This window comes from Hyperolius riggenbachi, chromosome 4 (genome assembly GCF_040937935.1).
Source record: "Hyperolius riggenbachi isolate aHypRig1 chromosome 4, aHypRig1.pri, whole genome shotgun sequence".
In the NCBI taxonomy this organism is placed as follows: Eukaryota; Metazoa; Chordata; class Amphibia; order Anura; family Hyperoliidae; genus Hyperolius; species Hyperolius riggenbachi.
In genome coordinates this window covers 296,517,610-296,537,903 of record NC_090649.1, presented here as the reverse complement: position 1 = coordinate 296,537,903, position 20,294 = coordinate 296,517,610, and the positions used below count along the sequence as shown (strand labels likewise).

Here is a 20,294-nt window from a genome sequence, read left to right as displayed (position 1 = left end):
ATAAGCTGGTAGCGATGTGAATGATCCAGGAGACGGGTCTTCAGTACTTTAGATACAGTGGTGTCCAGGTGCAAGGCTATTCATATATCAGGTAAATCAGTATAGATCTAAAAAGTAAAAACAAAAAAAATTTTTTACAAATCAGCAGTAACACCTTTATTCAACAGCAATTAAAGGGAAAGAACCCATAAAGTGCTAATATGTAAGACCACGGAAATTAAATCTGAAAATGCTCACATATATCCAAAATAGATCGCACGGACCCCAGAGCAACAGTCATTATCTCAAAAAAGGTCTTAGATCCACCTCCTCATTCATACCACTTGGTGATTTACTGTCAAGTTTATAGATCCAAAATAACTCTCTCTGTAGCAATTTCTGCTCCAGATCACCCCCCCTAAATGATGGGGTCACCTCTTCCACTACCCTAAACCTCAGCTGAGAAACATTATGGCCTGCTTCCAAAAAGTGGCGTGCTACTGGCGAATCCAAGTCGCCGCAGCGTATGTTGCTGCGGTGCTCACCGATCCGGGTCCTAACTTCCCGGGATGTCTGCCCCACATACACCCGACCACAGGGACAAAAGAGGCAGTAGACTACGTTCTTAGTAGAGCAATTGGCAAACCCCCTTAGTGTGATACGTTCCCCTGTCCGGGGATGTGGAAAAGAGGGGCCCCTTTGAACATAACTACATTGTACACAGTGGCCACAAGAAAACATACCAATAGGCCTTGGTAAGCTGCTAAGCCAGGTGTCACGGGTCGATGGAGATGAGTTAGTGCTTTTAGCATGGACCAGAGAATCCCGCAAGTTCCTGGAGCGGCGGAATGCACATACAGGTTGATCACGGAAGGTGTCAGCTAGGACTGGGTCACTGCGCAACACATGCCAGTGCTCCTTAATAACTCTACGTGCCTGCAGGGATAAAGGAGAGTAAGTCAAAATCATTGGAATACGCGAAGCGCCCACCTTTGGCTTATGTGAGAGCAAGGCCCTGCGGTCCTTAGCCGCAGCCCTCTCTAAAGCCTGACTCAAAACATTGGTGTCATAGCCTCTCTGTCTGAAATTGTCAAACATGACTCCCGCCTCTCTATAAAATGCCTCGTCTGTGGAGGAAATTCTCCGTAGACGTAGAAATTGACTATAAGGAAGCCCCTTCTTGAGTCTCTGTGGATGGTAGCTCTTTGCTTGGAGGTACGTATTTTTGTCAGTTGGTTTTCTATATGGTGCTGTATGTAACAGATCACCCTGCACCGAGATCAAAACATCAAGAAAATGCACTTCTGTGGAGCTATACTCCAAGCTGAATGAAATAATTGACATTGATCTATCAAGATCTTGCTTAAAGCTCAGTAGCGAATCCACTGTGCCTGCCCAAATTAAAAAGACGTCATCTATGTACCTCAGCCAGCACAAAGCATGGCTGAGGTACAGAGGATGAGTATAGACAAAATTGACCTCAAAAGCCTCCATAAAAAGATTAGCGTAACTGGGGGCCACATTACTTCCCATTGCGGTTCCCTGTTGTTGTTGGTAGAAGTTATTTTCAAACCGGAAGTAGTTCTTCATCAGAACCACTTCCAGCAGTTGGAGGAGAAAATTAGTCAGGGCTGGAGTAAAATCCATTTTCAACAAGTTGTCCCGGATGACAGAAATGCCCTCAGAATGAGGAATAGAGGTGTAAAGGCTTGTGACGTCCATTGTGCATAAAAGAACCGGAAAGTGAAAAGAACCAAAGCCAGAGAGTTTAGAGAGAAAGTCAGTTGTGTCCAACAGAAAAGAACGCATGCAAGAAACCCTAGGCCGGAGAACCTGATCCAATAAGACAGCCAGTGGTTGAAAAATAGAGTTAGTGCCTGCCACAATAGGTCTACCTGGAGGATGAGAAAGTGTTTTATGAATTTTAGGGAGAATGTAAAAGAGTGGAGTTAGAGGAAATGGAGTAAGAAGAAAGTCATATAATCGTTTGGGAATGATGCCAACCTCAAGGGCGCCTGAAATCAGGCTGTCGACTTCCTGTTTGATCGTTGTTGTGGGATCCCCTGAAAGTTTCAAATACACATTAACATCATTAAGTTGCCTCATGACTTCTGCTCTATAATCACTGCTATTCATAACCACCGTGGCCCCGCCCTTGTCGGCAGGCTTGATAACCAGCCCTGGATTAGAGCTTAAAGAAATAAGTGCCTGGCGTTCTCCACTAGGGAGATTACTATGAGCTGGACGTTCAAGCCGACCGACATCGCGGAGGTCACGCTGGACCAGGTGTATGAATGTCTCCACAGTGTGGGATGTAGTAGGCGGTTGCCACTTACTTTTGGCACGACACATGGTTAAGTCGACCTCCGGGGGAAATTGATGGGAAGAGGGTCTGCTGGCAGTGACTTGGCTGGAGAAGAAGGCCTTAATACGTAAAGTCCTAAAGAAATTAAAGAGGTCACAGTCTAATTCTAGAAGAGACCCTGAGTGTGTTGGGACAAAGCCCAGGCCCCGCCCCAATACCTTTCGCTCAAGATCTGTAAGTGTATGATCTGAGAGATTGACCACTAATTCCTCTGCTGCGCCTGGCTCCTGGTTATCCTGGAGTCCCCTGCGCTGCCGCCTGCCCCTCCTCGTCCTCTTCCTCCTCGTCCCCTCGGTTGAGCCCCTAAAAAATGGTCGTTGGAGCCAGAAGTACCCTCCCCCGAGCTACTGTCAGAAGGGGGATTAGTGCCGTGAGGTTGTTGCCGATAACGGCGTGTGGGTCGTCTGTCAGACCTCCAGCTGTACACCCTGTCCTCCTGGTAGTCTAGGGTGTCCCGCCTAAACTTGTCAAGTTTTTTTGTAAGTATATCCTGTTTGTAGCTCTCAAGAGCAGAATCCTGAAATTCAATATAGATAGTAAAGTCGTCCTTAGACAGTACAGATTCAAGTTTCGACCTGAGATTGGATGCAAGTGATTGCAATCGTGTAATTTCACCCAGGTAGACCTATTGTGGCAGGCACTAACTCTATTTTTCAACCACTGGCTGTCTTATTGGATCAGGTTCTCCGGCCTAGGGTTTCTTGCATGCGTTCTTTTCTGTTGGACACAACTGACTTTCTCTCTAAACTCTCTGGCTTTGGTTCTTTTCACTTTCCGGTTCTTTTATGCACAATGGACGTCACAAGCCTTTACACCTCTATTCCTCATTCTGAGGGCATTTCTGTCATCCGGGACAACTTGTTGAAAATGGATTTTACTCCAGCCCTGACTAATTTTCTCCTCCAACTGCTGGAAGTGGTTCTGATGAAGAACTACTTCCGGTTTGAAAATAACTTCTACCAACAACAACAGGGAACCGCAATGGGAAGTAATGTGGCCCCCAGTTACGCTAATCTTTTTATGGAGGCTTTTGAGGTCAATTTTGTCTATACTCATCCTCTGTACCTCAGCCATGCTTTGTGCTGGCTGAGGTACATAGATGACGTCTTTTTAATTTGGGCAGGCACAGTGGATTCGCTACTGAGCTTTAAGCAAGATCTTGATAGATCAATGTCAACTATTTCATTCAGCTTGGAGTATAGCTCCACAGAAGTGCATTTTCTTGATGTTTTGATCTCGGTGCAGGGTGATCTGTTACATACAGCACCATATAGAAAACCAACTGACAAAAATACGTACCTCCAAGCAAAGAGCTACCATCCACAGAGACTCAAGAAGGGGCTTCCTTATAGTCAATTTCTACGTCTACAGAGAATTTCCTCCACAGACGAGGCATTTTATAGAGAGGCGGGAGTCATGTTTGACAATTTCAGACAGAGAGGCTATGACACCAATGTTTTGAGTCAGGCTTTAGAGAGGGCTGCGGCTAAGGACCGCAGGGCCTTGCTCTCACATAAGCCAAAGGTGGGCGCTTCGCGTATTCCAATGATTTTGACTTACTCTCCTTTATCCCTGCAGGCACGTAGAGTTATTAAGGAGCACTGGCATGTGTTGCGCAGTGACCCAGTCCTAGCTGACACCTTCCGTGATCAACCTGTATGTGCATTCCGCCGCTCCAGGAACTTGCGGGATTCTCTGGTCCATGCTAAAAGCACTAACTCATCTCCATCGACCCGTGACACCTGGCTTAGCAGCTTACCAAGGCCTATTGGTATGTTTTCTTGTGGCCACTGTGTACAATGTAGTTATGTTCAAAGGGGCCCCTCTTTTCCACATCCCCGGACAGGGGAACGTATCACACTAAGGGGGTTTGCCAATTGCTCTACTAAGAACGTAGTCTACTGCCTCTTTTGTCCCTGTGGTCGGGTGTATGTGGGGCAGACATCCCGGGAAGTTAGGACCCGGATCGGTGAGCACCGCAGCAACATACGCTGCGGCGACTTGGATTCGCCAGTAGCACGCCACTTTTTGGAAGCAGGCCATAATGTTTCTCAGCTGAGGTTTAGGGTAGTGGAAGAGGTGACCCCATCATTTAGGGGGGGTGATCTGGAGCAGAAATTGCTACAGAGAGAGTTATTTTGGATCTATAAACTTGACAGTAAATCACCAAGTGGTATGAATGAGGAGGTGGATCTAAGACCTTTTTTGAGATAATGACTGTTGCTCTGGGGTCCGTGCGATCTATTTTGGATATATGTGAGCATTTTCAGATTTAATTTCCGTGGTCTTACATATTAGCACTTTATGGGTTCTTTCCCTTTAATTGCTGTTGAATAAAGGTGTTACTGCTGATTTGTAAAAAAAATTTTTTGTTTTTACTTTTTAGATCTATACTGATTTACCTGATATATGAATAGCCTTGCACCTGGACACCACTGTATCTAAAGTACTGAAGACCCGTCTCCTGGATCATTCACATTGCTACCAGCTTATTTACTGTTTTTGTTGCTCATTTTTTACATTGCATGTAGCGTGTGTGGCCTGGGTGGCTTTCTCCGCACTGCGCACGTGCGGCGGCCATATTGGGGATGTCTATCCCCGTATGGTTGGTGGCACAGGAGGCGGAGATTGACATTTCCGGAAGTGACGCGGAGGGACTCGCGGCGGCCGCCGCGTAGTTTCTCATGCGTCAGATGGGCTAGCCCAGGTGTCCAGGGCGGGCGCTCGGCGTCTATACAGGTATTTAAACTTGTGTGTTATACTGTTCTGATACAGCAGCCAGCAGCAGCCTATTGTGTATACTCTCTGACGAAGGTTACGAAACAGCGCGCTGTCAGGGTATACTTTTTTCACCATGGGGTCATGACTTTGTGCATTTTGCTTGATATAATCTGTACAGCTCATTACTATGATTGATGTTTAGGTTTATGCTTCTGTATGCTCCTGTATGTATTCTAACTTGACTCCACTGGTGTGATCTGTATTATGTTCACCACACTGTGATGTCTGCTAAGCAGGCCATTGTTTGCCATTTATATTGTCGCTATTTCTATTTATTGACATTTTGAAATACAGACTTTTTGCATTTACTTTTTGCCTGGTGTGCGAGTTATCTTTGTATATAAAATGATGCATGGCCAGTATTGGTTTAATTGCTTGATCAATTGAAGGCTTGTAAAAACGGAGCCGTTAATTGAAGCGCAAGTTGAAATGGGCGCGGCTATTCCGCCAATGCATTTATCGGCTATATCAGTCTGTCACGGCGCAGACTGTATAATATGGGCGCATTTAACGGCTATCAGGCTTTAATGTGTTTTTTGGGGTTTTTTTTTTTTGCGGCTATGGCTCCCTAGCTTTATTTTGATTGTTTGTGGCTATGGTGCCTGCGGCTATGATTTTAATTACATTTTTGTGTCTGCGCCTGCCGCTATGGATTTCTTTTAATTTTTTGGTGGGTATGGTGCCTGCGGCTGTGACGGCTATGTGCTGTGAACACGCTAATAATAGTGCAAGTTAATTTTCCTATTATTTCCTCTGTTTTGGCACGCTTCCCTGCTATTACTTCTCCACTTTCTCCGCTACTCAATTGACAGCTATGGCAACATTTTGCTCTATCCTGGTAGGGTGGCAATAATGTATCAACTTCCTGTGCGGCTATATATACTTGTCACAATATTGCCATGTACATTTGAGAAATAGCGGTTATAGTTCCTCTACGATATAATTATCCTCAAGCTGTAATTCATTAGATTGAGTGACACAGTGATCTGTAGCCTATGGTAGCGGCTATAATGAAGTTAGGAGTCCTTATCTACTCCATCCAAGACAACGTGGGTAATTAACGGAGTCCAATGTTGCCTGCTGTTTCCATAACGATGGTTGATGCCCCTGTAAATGTCAGCATGGTGCAACATACTTGCAGAATCAATACACAATGCAGGCTAGGCACCTCAGTTTGGCTTTTATTGCTCCTGGGCACCTATATCTTCGGTTCCCAGCTCCAATTTCAGTGCCACTTCGTGGGTCCAGAACCACACACGTCAGCAGTGGCTATAGGAGTGGGTGCTCTACTTACTATAACCAACTTAATTAACTGTGGATGTCTGCGCTTGAACTTTGCTTTGGGGGTTTGACAGGGGAAACAGCTGTGGGGCTGCAGACACTGTCTGCAGTGGGTTCTGAGGACTGGCTGCGCCTCTAGGAGCTCATCTTTACTATAGCCAGGCAGGGGCAAGTGTGTGTGGGGGGGAGGTGGTTGCGCAGGGTTTTCAGCTGTGTGGGCTCTTGGGGGTCCAGCTACGGCACACAGCTACGGCTGTTAAAGGCAGGCAGTGAATAATAGTCACTATAGGAATATCATTAGCAATATTCAAATAACCTCAATAACAACAACCCCCCCCCCCCCCCCCCCCAGTGAACAGGCACATTTACAAACATAAGAACAAAAGAGACATCAGGTCACCTGGGCACCAAATACATCTCCTGGTGCAGCCACCATCTTACCCGATCAGTTTTACATGGAGTCAGCAAGTGAATCGATAACAGGTGTACTTACCGATCAGGGGAGTCTGAGTAACAAATCTAACAAAATCTACTTGAGGATGCCACAGTGTGGATGCAGTGGGAGCCTGTCCAAGCAGCGGCTTCATAAAGTGTCATTGCCGCTGTGCATTGTTGTTGGACTGTTCACTTTTCTAGCCAGTGGCTACTTATACTAATACAGGCTGATTGCTTTGGGCCAGCGGTGGAATTGAAGTCCTGCTCTTTGGCAAGAACATGTTTTCTGTTCACCTGCTGTCTCCAATTACAGAGAAAGATGTCCCTGCTCTGCAGGTGATGTCTTTGGTGCAGCTGTGTACAGCTGATCGTCTGAGCTGACAAAGGCTACATGAGGCAGCCATGGCGTGGATGCAGTCTGTGCAAAGTTATTGGACTCCACTCTGGTCCTACCAACAATTAACAGGTATTGTTGTCGCAAATGCTTTTTGACTGGGTGCCTGTCCAAGCAGCTGCTACATGAAGTATCATTGTCGCAGTGCACAACCATTAAACTGCTACTTATAAATGTACAGACTGTGATTGGGTAACTTTGTGGGAGGGTTAGTGCTAGTTTTAGTTTAGTGTTAGGATGTAGGGTAGAGAGGGGGTTAAATCTTTTAATGCAGCATGTGGTTGCCATTCCAGAAGAGGAAGCAACATTCCTCAGCTCCTGATGTAGCCACTGTACAAGGGTCAAACCTAAAGCAGCTGTCAGAACAAAGCCGATGACCTGTAAACGAACTACAAGTCCAGCACAGGCAGAGAATATATTGCCTTCCTTGTGACAGCCCTTATCGCTTTTAGTTTCCCCAGCGGCAACATTATATACTGAACTACATTGAACTGACCAGACTTGTTAAACTTGGACTCGTTAGAGCCATTAAACTATTACCCACGTATCTTGGATGGAGTAGATAATGACTCCTAACTGGATTATAGCTGCTACCATATTATAATCCATAGCTGGATTATAGCTGCTACCATACCACTGTGTCACTGGGTCTAATGATTTACAGCTTGAGGCTAATTATATTGTACATGCACTATAACCGCTATTTCTCAAATCTGCAAATGTTATATAGTGGCAATAACTGTTACAAATGTAATGTAACAAGTGGCTGTTACAAATGTAATGTAACAGCTCTGGTCAGTACATTTGCAGAAGCAATATGGATGTTATTATCGCATTGCATCCAATGCAGCTGCGGGTATCATGGTTCTCATTTTACACCATTAATCAAAAGTAACAGCTATTAATCTTTTCTGAAAGCACATGCGCTATCACATAACTGGGCAAACTTAAGTTTGTGGGTTATTTCATGCGCAGATAAATAGCAACTTTAGTAATACCTTTTGTATGTCGCAATAAAATTTGCCCGACTACTTGTTGTGGCGATAAATAACAACTTTAGTAATACAGTACCTTGTGTGTACCGCATTTGTGAGCATAAGTAGGCAAACTCCTTTTAACAATATTTTGTTGGGCAGATAAATATGGACTTTATTAATACATTGTCTACTGCTCATTAATAAAACCTCCGATAAATAACAAATTTAGTCATAATTTGCATGACAGTTATTGTACTCAATAAGTATAAGGAAAGCTGCGCTTAATTGCCATAGCGGGCATAATTCATTGCGGCTTCCTCTGCTGCCTTCGCTAATGCAGTAAACCGAAAACCACGCCAATGGGCTTCATCTCATTCTATTTACGATAACCGCTCCCATTTCAATTTGCGGCACTTTTAAATGTACGCTTTTAGCGTTAGGTTATCTCGCTGTAATGGAGGGGGGGGGGAGCCACAGAGAGGGCAGCCCGACCTCTCCCTCCCCTTCTCTGCCCGTGCTGCCCTCCGTGCTCCCTTCTAGGACTCAGAGTAATGCGCACCGACACAGGGAAGCGATGTAAATACCTACCTCACCTCCAATTGCCGCTCACTCGCCGCCGGTCCTCTCCTCTCTGCATAGCCGCTGCAGCGGCTATGCAGAGAGGAGAGGACCGGCGGCGAGTGAGCGGCAATTGGAGGTGAGGTAGGTATTTACATCGCTTCCCTGTGTCGGTGCGCATTACTCTGAGTCCTAGAAGGGAGCACGGAGGGCAGCACGGGCAGAGAAGGGGAGGGAGAGGTCGGGCTGCCCTCTCTGTGGCTCCCCCCCCCTCCATTACAGCGAGATAACCTAAAAATGTTTCCGACGCTAAATATACACATATAGCCGCAATATAGGAAGGGAGAGGTCGGACTGCCCTCCCTGCGGCTGCTGCTCAGGCTCCTTTTTCCATTACAGCACATAACCGATAAATAGTTAGAACAATAAACAGACATATAGCCGCTATAGACATATAGCCGCTATATAACAAGCACGATAATCGCGCCCAATTCAACAAGCGGCTAATTCAAATGTACGCTGTAAAAAGGAAAACAGAACATTTTATTATCCGTTTACATGAAGCAAATTCTCATCTCAGTAAATGTATGTATGACAACTAAGGATGCTAAACTTTTGCTCCTGCTGCTACACATGATGGGGGCATTCTGTTCATAAGCAGCGTTCCATCACAGTGGTTCTAAAATGGTGAAGTTTGAACCTCCTGACAATTTACAAAAATTGAAACTGGTTGTAGATTGAATTGAAAAAAGGATTTTTTTTATAACATTAAACAGATAACATTTAGTGTGTGTGTGTGTGTGTGTGTGTGTGTGTGTGTGTGTGTGTGTGTGTGTGTGTGTGTGTGTGTGTGTAGTTAACCACTTAACGACCGCCTAACGCCGATAGGCGTCGGCAGGTCGCAAGTGGTTTCCCATGGGATCGGCCGATCGTTCAAACAGCCTTTCCATGTCCGTTCACGGAGGGTGTCTCTGTGAACAGCCTGCGAGCCTCCGATCGCAGCTCGCAGGCTAAATGTAAACATGCGGGTAAGAAATCCCCGCTGTTTACATCACACGGCGCATCATAAGGTGAAAATAGCCGGTGGCGATCAGACCCCCCCCCCCCAGCAGGACATCCCTCTAGTGGGGAAAAAAGGGGGGAAGTCTGGTCGCCCTGGCTCTATCCTGATCTGTGCTGTGGGCTGGAGAGCCCACGCAGCACAGATCAGATAAAATGGCCTGGTCCTTAAGTGGTTTGTTCAACCAGGAAGGCAATTTTGATAGGGTTTGTATGGTCTGCATTGGATTTCATGAGATTCTTCCAACTGTAACAATTTTCTTCCAGGTCAAACCAGGTCCATGAATAATACTCTGAGGTAACTACCCATGGAAGTTGCATGTGTAGGTTCCTGTATGATAGTATGATCATAAACTATTGTTTGGTGAAGAACTGCTTAAAGTATGTTGATGCAGAAACTGATCAACTAATGTTTAAACTTTGTCTGTATTGGTCTTAAACACTTCTTATTGCCATGTCACTTGGACATCTGAATTGACAGCAACTAGTTAGCAGATCTATCAATCATCTGCTTTTGATAGCAGTTCCATAAAGATGTATTAAAGTCTAGGTTTAATTTCTGAATACTGAGACTAGTTGGCGGTATGACATGATCATTGCTCTGAAACAATATTTATCTTGATTTTGTCTTTCCTACACCATTGATCTTGATTCTTTTCTATGCCTTTCAGTAAATTGGCCAAGAAACGTAAAGATGCCATGGGTAACACACGCCAAGAGATGACACATATGGTGAATGCAATGGATAGAAGTTATGCCGACCAAAGTACTCTGCATGCTGAGGAGCCACTATCTATTACCTACATGGACTCTCACAATTTCACCCCCAGATGTAAGTAGATCTTAAGTAAGATCCAAAAAAGTACATGGGGTGACATCACAGCACCAAAAATAGCATTTTAGATGGATAATAATGGAAGAAGAATATATAACAAAGCATAATTTTTTTATACGATGACTATTACTATCTTAAAATATGCAAATTAATGCTAGGTTACATATTACAATAGTCTTACAAGGTTTACAAAATGTCTAATATTGATGACTGAACATCTGAGCTAATTTTGCTGTGTTGATCTCTGAAAAAAATAATTGCCCTGCAGTACATTAAAAGTACATACGTTGCACAAAGTACAGTGTATGGCTTCAGTAAACATAGTCTTAGGGATGTTATATTGAACATCAAATCTACCATTTTTAGAAAGCTAATAACTGGTCTAACTTAAGTGACTCTGAACAAAACAAAGGTTTCTGCAAGCGAACACAGCTGGTGCAATAAGTCACCCAATGTGCCGTTGGCTTATATTTTTATTTCCTGTGCTGTCCTTGAAAGCTTTGACTCATGGTTGATACCTGGAGATTCTGAAGTTAGTATATAGTATATACCGGTACATTCACAATCCACGTGGCTGCATTGTCTAATGATTTGTTAGATCACACACAGGGAGAGTTTAAGCCTACCACAAACAACCAGGAAGGAGCATGGTACCAACAGAACAAATCATTAAATGAAGCGACTGAATCATTTTACCTTGGAGACAATTTTTTTAAGAAACAGATTAAAAACTGGTCAACTCATCTAGCATTCATTTTGATTTATCAGTTTCAGTTATTTTTCTAATTGTCCCATTTTATTTTTTCAACTGCCTGTCATATTTGCCGCAAACATTCTTTGAGGCCCAGCCTATGGCCTATGAATGCCTAGTATGCAGCCCCCAAATTGTAAGACCAAGGAACATTAGGTCGCATTTACCTGTGTTGAGAGACCAGCATAAAGGGAACCTGAGGTAAGAGGGATATGGACATCTTTTCTTTTAAATTATGCACATTACCTGCTCTTATAGTTTAAGCCGTGGCCCTGAACAAGCATGCCGATCAGATGCCTATGACAAATCTGACTAGATTAACTGCATGCTTGTTTCAGGGGTGCGATCTAGACCCTATTGATCAGAAAGATCAGCTGGACTGCCAGGCAACTTTTGCTTAAAAGGAAATACATATGGCAGCTTCCATAGGTCTCACACCTCGGGTTACTTTTAATTCTTGCTTTCCATGCAAGCCAATGAAAATTTTAATGGAAAGCAAGAACTGGAAAACATTGAAACCTGAGACAGTGGCCTCAATTCACTAAGCTTATCTCCTGTCTTTAATAACATTTCTAGAGTTATCACCATGGTGATGAGGCATGTAGTATTCAAGAAACATTTTACCTCAGGCAAACCTAAAGTTAACTCTTCTGTGTTTAAGTTAACTCTTAAACCCTAAAATAACTCCAGATTTCTAAAGTTAAAGACAGGCTGTTAATTAACTGCGTGTGAAAATAACTACAGGGGAGGTAACTTAACTACAGAAGAGGTAACTTAACTACAGAGGAGGTAACTTGATGAATGAAGAGATAAGATAACTCTCTCACTGTGTGGTGGTTTCCTCTTGTCTTATTATCTCCAGCATGATCTTAGTGAATTGAGGCCTTTGTCATGTTTGGTAATTTGCAAACCATTTTTATTGTAAAGATACATGCTTTTTGATCAGTCAGGTAAACACTATGTAATATGAATGAAATTAACAAAAAAAAAATAAAAAACCCTTACTAAAGTGCAGCAACATCCAACCACCCTCAGAGGAACTTAAATATAGGGTTTTGATGCACAAAGGCACATTTTGCTCAGCTGAGCATACATGTTAGTGCAGGGAATCCATGTAGAAATGTCTCCATCGCTATCTTAGAAGGAATTAATTATAATGATCATAGGTAAGAAAATAATAATAATAAAGTTCCAATAGCATTATCCAATAACAAAAGCACATTGTGTATTTTTCAGCTGTTTGATATTAGTAGCTACTTTTTTTTCCTCAGTATAAAACTTTGATATGGGACTCCTGGAGCCCATCGCTTATTAAAACCACTTTCAATACAGGTGGCAGAAGACAGAACCAGAAAGGTGTCACTTGGGTAGGACCAATAGCACAGAGGGTAACTACAAATCATGGGTCTCCCAGCAAAATGCTGATGGGGCCCCCAAATTTTCACACCTTTTTCCTTGCCTACCCTTGGTGACCTTCACAGCCTGGGGGCCCATCTTACAAAGGTCATAATAGAACAATTGTGGCCAATGACCATCATAATCTTCACAACATAACAAGTGTAACCACAAAAACAACTGATCTGAAGGATAGACCTCTGTAGGGAAGGAAGGTTAGTAGTTAGATCCCCTGTGCTTGCAGGGGTTGGTCCCCTGTAGCTACGCCCCTAACCAGTAGAATTCCTATCACCCAGTTACAGTATTTATGTACCATGCACCAAAGTAATGGTCTCACTAGGAAAATGTACATATTTACTGTATCTTCAAAGGCGTTTCCAAAAATGTGCAAGCTGTACTGCCTGACTCTGCACTAGCTGTAGAAGTGGCTAAATGCCAGCAGGCATCCCTAGTGCCAGTTTGCTAAATTGAGAAATCGCAATCGGCCAAAAACATTCACAATGGGCGACTGTTATTTTCCAGAGTGGGTCCACTGAAGACCGCATTTCTCTGCAATGTATAGATATGAGAATCATCACTTAACCTGTGATCAATCAGCAAAGTCAGTGATGAATACCTCATAATTGTGGTTATTTTGCTCATAGATCTGCAGTTTCTGATAATCTGACATTATGAATATAGTTCCAAATGATTTATATTTTCACTTTAAAATGCCACTGTGTCCACATTTCTTACTGTGATGTTTAGTTGCTTCTTCCATGCATTTTTTGCAGCAGTACTGTGATTGGCTGTTGGAATGGTCATTTATTTGCTAAGCCTTTCATCTGTCACATCGGCTTATAAGAATGCCCCATCTGCCCACAAATAATGCATGTTATTTAAAGAAAGTGAATCCAACACATGCATTGGCACTGTGTTTGTCCTGTAAGGTAACATTAGGGCAACCTTTGGTTCTTGTTTTTTATTGTAATAATTGGGGAGAATATAATAGCATGTATCCCAATCAGTACCCAAATTTTAACTTGAATTAGATAAAAAAAAATTAAAGAATTACAAATAGCAGTTTTCTCATACCAGTTTGCAACCTGTGTGGGTGGAGCACATTGGGTGGGGCAATTGAAGACTAAACAGTCCTGAAGAATAAAGTTACCCTACCCCATTCGAAATGGACTAGATTTGTTTTTAGGTCTGATGCAGATTTTGCGCTCCCGTGTAGGTATGGTTATGCACTTACATATTAAATCTCGGCTTGTTGGAAGAATTTTCTTTTCAACAGCCATTGATATGCTGTTCTTATTCCTTTGAATGTCTGTTTTCCAGTTGCCCAAACTGGAGGTAATATGAATTTTCATAAGCTTTGTTTTCCTGCAGTGCCCAATGACCCACTTGTGCCGACTGCTGTGTTAGGTGAGGACCTAGACTGGCATCATCACCAGTTCATGCATGAATGATCTCGTTGCACGTGACGCTCATCTATTAAGAGCATTTTATTTCTAGTGATTAGTTAGCAGGAATGTGATGAAATAATGTGCATTTGCTTTAAAGCCCCACTCCAGGCACACGTTTTCCAAGTTTTTTTTGTAGGCACTGTGTTGCAGAGATTGTTTTTACTTGTCTATAAGCTCCTTGATTAGCTAATGTCAAATAATTTTGTCATAAAATACTTGGTCAGCAGCCCAGACACTGGTCACTTCCTGCACCGCAGACCATCTGTGCTATAGGCTGCAATCTTTTTAGATCCATGCCTTCCCTCTTACAGTTTGGACAGTGTAGATGATGCAAGCCAGGCATCATCAGCCACACCCATGAACCTTGAAACTATTTCACTCTGCTCTCTTTGGTCATGTGGTTAAAATTTCAAGACCGCTGCAGAAATCTCCCATGCAAAAGATGACCTCTGAGTATCTTGATTGCCAAGCTGTTAGATGGTATTTTTAGATATGTGCCTGGAAATGGGCTTTAACTAAAGGAGTAAAAAGTTCAGTTGTGTGATTAAAGGGGCCCATACACTCAGCCGATTATCGGCCATCGATTGCAAATCGATTTCCCGATCGATCGATTTGCGGCTGATTTCAATTGATCTGACATGATGGAAAATCTAGGTGGATTTGTTGAGATGGCTTATCATTTTGCATTGGACCTAATGGAAATCTGATGGCAAACAAATGCCATCAGATCGCTTTTCAATAGATTTCATACTGAAATGTATTGAAAATCTGTTCCTAGTAAAAAAAAAAAAAAAAAATCCTAAACATAACAGATAGATCAGAGCTCTATCTGATGATCTATCTGCTGCTAATCTAACGAGTGTATGGCCACCTTAAGAAGATAATCATGTAAATCAAATTAGGGGTACAGCAGCAAGGAATGCCATGCTGTTTGGCACCTTTATGCGTTTTTGTGCATGGTGTACATTGAGAATAATGAACCGAGACAACTTGCTACATTAGTAAATTGCACAAATTGGTTATGAGCAAAATGGTTATGTGAACAGGTTATAAAATAAGTAACAGATTCAGAACTTAAGCACCTTATATTTGTATCAGGGCAATGACCTAGTAGATAGATTTAGCCCAGTGCCATTCATATTTTACTTTGTGGCACCTATTGAATAACCATGATGGCCTCTAAGCAGAAGTCATTTTAATTCCTCAGCTGTGTAATTAAAATATATTTATTATTATTAATAATAGTTTATATAGTGCCACATAATAATATGAGTGTTTGTTACGAAAATTTTGAAAGGACTGGCACTTACTAGTTGTTTAGTTACATGGAAAATAATAGGTTTGGTTACATTATGATCTCCTGGGTCAGAAACCATACATATACCGTACTTTTGATCAGTAAATGTAAACTTTACAATGAGCTATATTACTGTTTCAGCAGTCCTCTGTAGTGAGACAGCAATTGTCCATTGAAATTATTATCCATATGTGTTGCTCCAGGTACAATTATATTTTTAAAGTACCTATATACTTGAATTTTTTTTATTTTTTTTTTTACCAAGCCAACTTACACTGTAATTAGCCATTTACCCCGTTAATTTGGAGAGGGCTTTTTTTTATTTTTTTTTATTTTATTTTTTATTGAAGATGTGCTTATTTTCCCAATTTCCTGTCCCTTGGACCTCTTTGGGGGGTTTTTGCTTGTAATATGCAGAATTATAGTCCTTGGGACAGTAAATTATGGTCAGAATTTAAAGAAAAACTGGTTGGGGATTCTAAACCTTCTCTCTGCAAAGTGTCACTATTCCTGGTCACAGTGATGCAAATTTTCGCAGATAACGAACACAGGACAGCAATAGAAACCCAAAAGAGGTTCTCCTGGAATTGGGGTTTTTCTTAAATCTTTTGGCAGGCTACTATATAGATTGTCATCTTTCCTCTTATTCGTTTTCTTTAGATTCTTTTTTTAGTTTCATTGTGGCTAGCTGCCTGTGAGGAATGTTGGAAGAAATTGTTACCTAATTCTTCAGATATTTCATATTTGTTGATTTGCCGCTTGGTGACATAAAGGCCTGTACACCCGCTAGATGGGTGGCGCACAGTGGGATTGGGACCCCTTGGGCAACATAGCAATGGGCCGGGACTGTACTGATGTGCAGTTGGCCTGCAGGCCACTGACGCATTCTGTTGGATTGCAAAAGGCTCAGGAGCAGCTCAGATGTGAGTACATGCAGTAGGTGGAGCAAGCGGCAAGAACAAAGCTATTGACCATTGCTCGACTGAGTTGATCTGCCTGGCTGATCACTAGCCAGGAATTGCCATACACACACCCAATTATCGATGGAGCAGTCATTATCAGCCACCTTAACTTCATCTAGTGTGTGTATGAGCCTTTAGTAATTGTCTCTAGTCTTAGTAGTTAGTTTGTGAATCTAATCTAATTATGTAGGTTTGTATTTTCATGTTATATAGGATAGACTAGCCTTCAAGTGACTTAAACTGTTGCTGCAGGATCACTAGACGTTCCTGCCAGTAAGTGTTAATTTTTTTCACACTTAACCATAGTAGCAATAACGCTGTCATTTGAAGTAGAAGGCATAGTTGTAAGTCCTGCTGGGAAGAGCAGCATGTCTGCTGACAAATTGGTTTAAACAGAAGGCTCTGGTAAAATTGAACACATTCTTTAAAATAGTCTACTTGAGATTATATCTACTGTTTTCTGAGCCGTTTGGTCTTAGTCAGAAAATTATTTCAGGTTCTGTTTTCTATTTCACGCCTCCGATACACCATTTTCCCAATGATCTCGTCTATGGTAAAAGCTTAGCAAGAAATAAACAAACAATGTCAACCTATTTCAAGGGCTTTATTTTCTTCTTGATAAAACAAAAAAGAAAAGAAGGCTCTGATAAAATAAATGCCAGCAGGTGACCTGGCTGTATTAGCATGGTTTAAACAATAAAGTAACAAAGACAAAAAATCTTTCCAAAAACATCAATTTCAAAAGGTAGAGGAGTGGGTCAAGTTTTGATTGCATTATTCAGTTTAGGTCATGTTGGAAGTATGAAAATAAAGATGGTAATAGAAGAAAAAGCAATATATGCTCTCCTTGCTAAAATATATACCGCAGATCTGTCAGAAAGGAAATATATATTGTATCACATATTAAGATGATATAGAAAATAAATCATTCTTTAAAAAGTCTGCAAAATATAAGTTTAAACAGTTCATTAAAGGATGTTTTTAGTCTTATATAAATGTTTTTTTTCTAACTGTGATTTCAGTTATGTCAGAGGTGCGGTTTACACCTTGTAGATTATATACTCTTGTGCATTGCTTTTGGTAGTAGTAATAGTTCTTGCAGTTATTTGCTGTTGTGGGTGCCTTTTAGTTTTTTTGTGTGTCTGCATGGCTGTATTGTTCACTCATTCCAGCCACCCTCGCTACCCATAAGCATACCACAATTTTGCATGCTTACCAAATGTTATCTGACCCGCGTAATTGACAGGTTTTATATATCACAACTTTTTTCTTCTTTACCTGCTGCTCTGATGCAGTGCCAATCACTGGTAAGTAATGGGACGTATGGGTTACTGTAGTCATGTATTTTAAGGTATATTTCTTGCTGGTGAAATCCGTTATTGTTTTGACATTCCCAATAATTAGACAGCTAGGCTTAACAATCTAGCAGAGAGGTGCTACTCTGTTAATTCTAGTCATCTGCCACTCCCAGCTGCTTCTGGCAGCTGCCTGCCCTCCGTAGCTCAGGTCTGGATTATTTCTAGTGATTACAGTATAGAAGAAAATACATCTTACATATTAACTGAAACACTTGGGGTTCTATTAAACATACATTGTGGATATTCAATAGAAGACTAGTTTACTTCTGTAATCCATTGCATTTCAATTCAGATGATATGGTTTTATATTGTTCTTGCCATGTTATAAAACTAGATCTATTGATGATGCAAGGTCATTATAAATGTGATGTAGTAGATAAATGTGACCTGCATGAATGATGAATGATGAAGGTATGATGGTAGCAGAGAGGGGCATAGCAATGGATGCCCAGGCCCCCCGGAAACAAAATGATCCACATTTCCTGATGTTTCATGCTAGGGACCCGTGTATGCAAAGTGTGTGGCTTAGACTGCTGGGACGAAGTGGAGACACAAGGCGGGATTGGGTAAATATGGCTGTGTTCTGTGTCCTCACTAGGGATTATCAATGAGATGCAAATATTTCCAAGTTAATGCATGATTATGTAAATGTATATGTACATTTATGTAGCTTGAAAATGGACCAATCAATTTAAACCTGGGCAGGACTTGATTTGTCAATTTTCAAGCTGCGTAAATTTGCATACACTTTTAAATAATCCTGCCTGAACTCTGAAATATTTGCATCTCTTTGATTAGCCCTAGTCCTTACTTGGTATTGTACTTGGGCGGGAGGAGGGGAGGATCTGGGCCCCCACCCCACAACATTGTGGGGGTTGCAGGAGCTATTATTACACCCTTGATCTCCTGCCTTGCAACAATCAAGTTCCAGGTTCAAGGTTAGATTGTGAGCTCATCTGAGGGACAGTTAGTGACAGTTTTTATGTACCTTTTGAAGTATGATAAATTTGTTGCCAATGTTGAATCTGTTCTGTCAGCTGCAAATCTTGGGGAAATAATTCCTAAATTAATTTTTTTTTATTTTTTTTTTGGTTTGTTTTTTTTAAACCCTTGCATTTGTTCACCAGGCATAACACTATTCAGATGGATGTTGCTAGGGCTTGTCACACATGCTTGGCCAAAATCAATGAGCATGAATATGTAACAAGTAGATCTTTGGTCTACCGTCAGGTGTCCGAGTATCTCAGTTCTCCCTCGTTATCTATGCTCACCTCTTCCAGTTTTCTCTGCCATGACCTTATTATTCAATAAGTTGCAAAAGGAAAACAGGTTCTAATAAATTGTCGGCGGATGCTTTCCAGAATTGAAATGAATCTAGTACTATTGACCCTTCTACCACCATGCGGTATTCAGTGCTGATCAGATGTCCGTTCAGTGCAGTAAAAATGCTTCGGGAATGTCGATTGGGTACGGATCGCACTACACTCGCTGCAATCAAAAATTACATGTCTGATTAACGTTTATTTGATAAAATGACCAAACATTGATCAACATATATTTTAGAATAAGAAGTTTTCATTGGATTTAATGTTTATATCAAGTTTAAAATGAACCAATAAAATAGTGTATTCCAACCTTTAACCAGAGACAAAGGAACACCTCATTTTCTGCACCATGCCCTCTACTGAAGATCTAGTGCTTTTTCACTCAGCTGGCATCTTGTTTTCTCACATGGCATCTGTAACACAGCAAGAGCATTTGAATTAAAAGCTGTTTGTGCAATACCATATTGACTGCCAGCACCAGCAAATTGTAATATCAAATGGTTTGTCTTTGGAATCCAGATGGCAATCTAGGCAAAACCTATTGTATTTGAAAAATGACCTGCATGAAGAAAATGTAGCCTCTGTTGTAAGGCTGTCATTCCTAGTCCACTTATCTAGTTACATTTTTTGTTATAACTTCGTTTTGGTTTTTTTAACTGCAGGGATCATGAATGATTCTCAGGAGATAAAATAGCATCTATATGTTCATGATTCTTCTTTGAGTATCTAACCTTACTTATGTACACAAACCAGCATGTTGAGCTACCTTCTCTCCACAGATATTATCTTTAGGGCCCTTTCACACCTGGGTGGTGCTGGGCGTTAAACGGAGGCACTGCTACCGCAGCCTAATGCAACCCTATGTGGAAGTTTATACTTCCCACATTGCCGTACGCTGCACCGGAAGTCCCTAATCTAACGCTAGCGCAGAACTAGGTTACCGTGCGGGATCCGCGGTGATCTGCATTGGCCCAGAAGTCATGTTAGTCTATGGTGCCCCTTTTGTTTTAAAGTTGATGTCGTGGCGCACACTTCCACATACCCCGAAGCAGGAAGTGACCGCAAGTGCGCAACACTTCCTGCTTGGCTGGTGG

The 20,294-nt window shown here is 41.9% G+C and overlaps 1 protein-coding gene across 11 annotated transcripts in view; it reads left to right on the top strand.

Annotated features, from left to right (window-relative positions):
* PTPRK (protein tyrosine phosphatase receptor type K) overlaps window positions 1-20,294 on the top strand; it is a 571,635-nt gene that overhangs the window by 482,411 nt on the left and 68,930 nt on the right. For 10 of the 11 annotated variants that reach the window (XM_068231508.1, XM_068231514.1, XM_068231513.1 and 7 more), the window contains one exon: window positions 10,501-10,661. In XM_068231508.1, the coding sequence (XP_068087609.1) occupies window positions 10,501-10,661 (161 nt within the window). Of the gene's footprint in view, window positions 1-10,500; window positions 10,662-14,181; window positions 14,218-17,812; window positions 17,825-20,294 lie in introns of all 11 variants that reach the window. The other variant, XM_068231517.1, reaches the window with a different exon arrangement.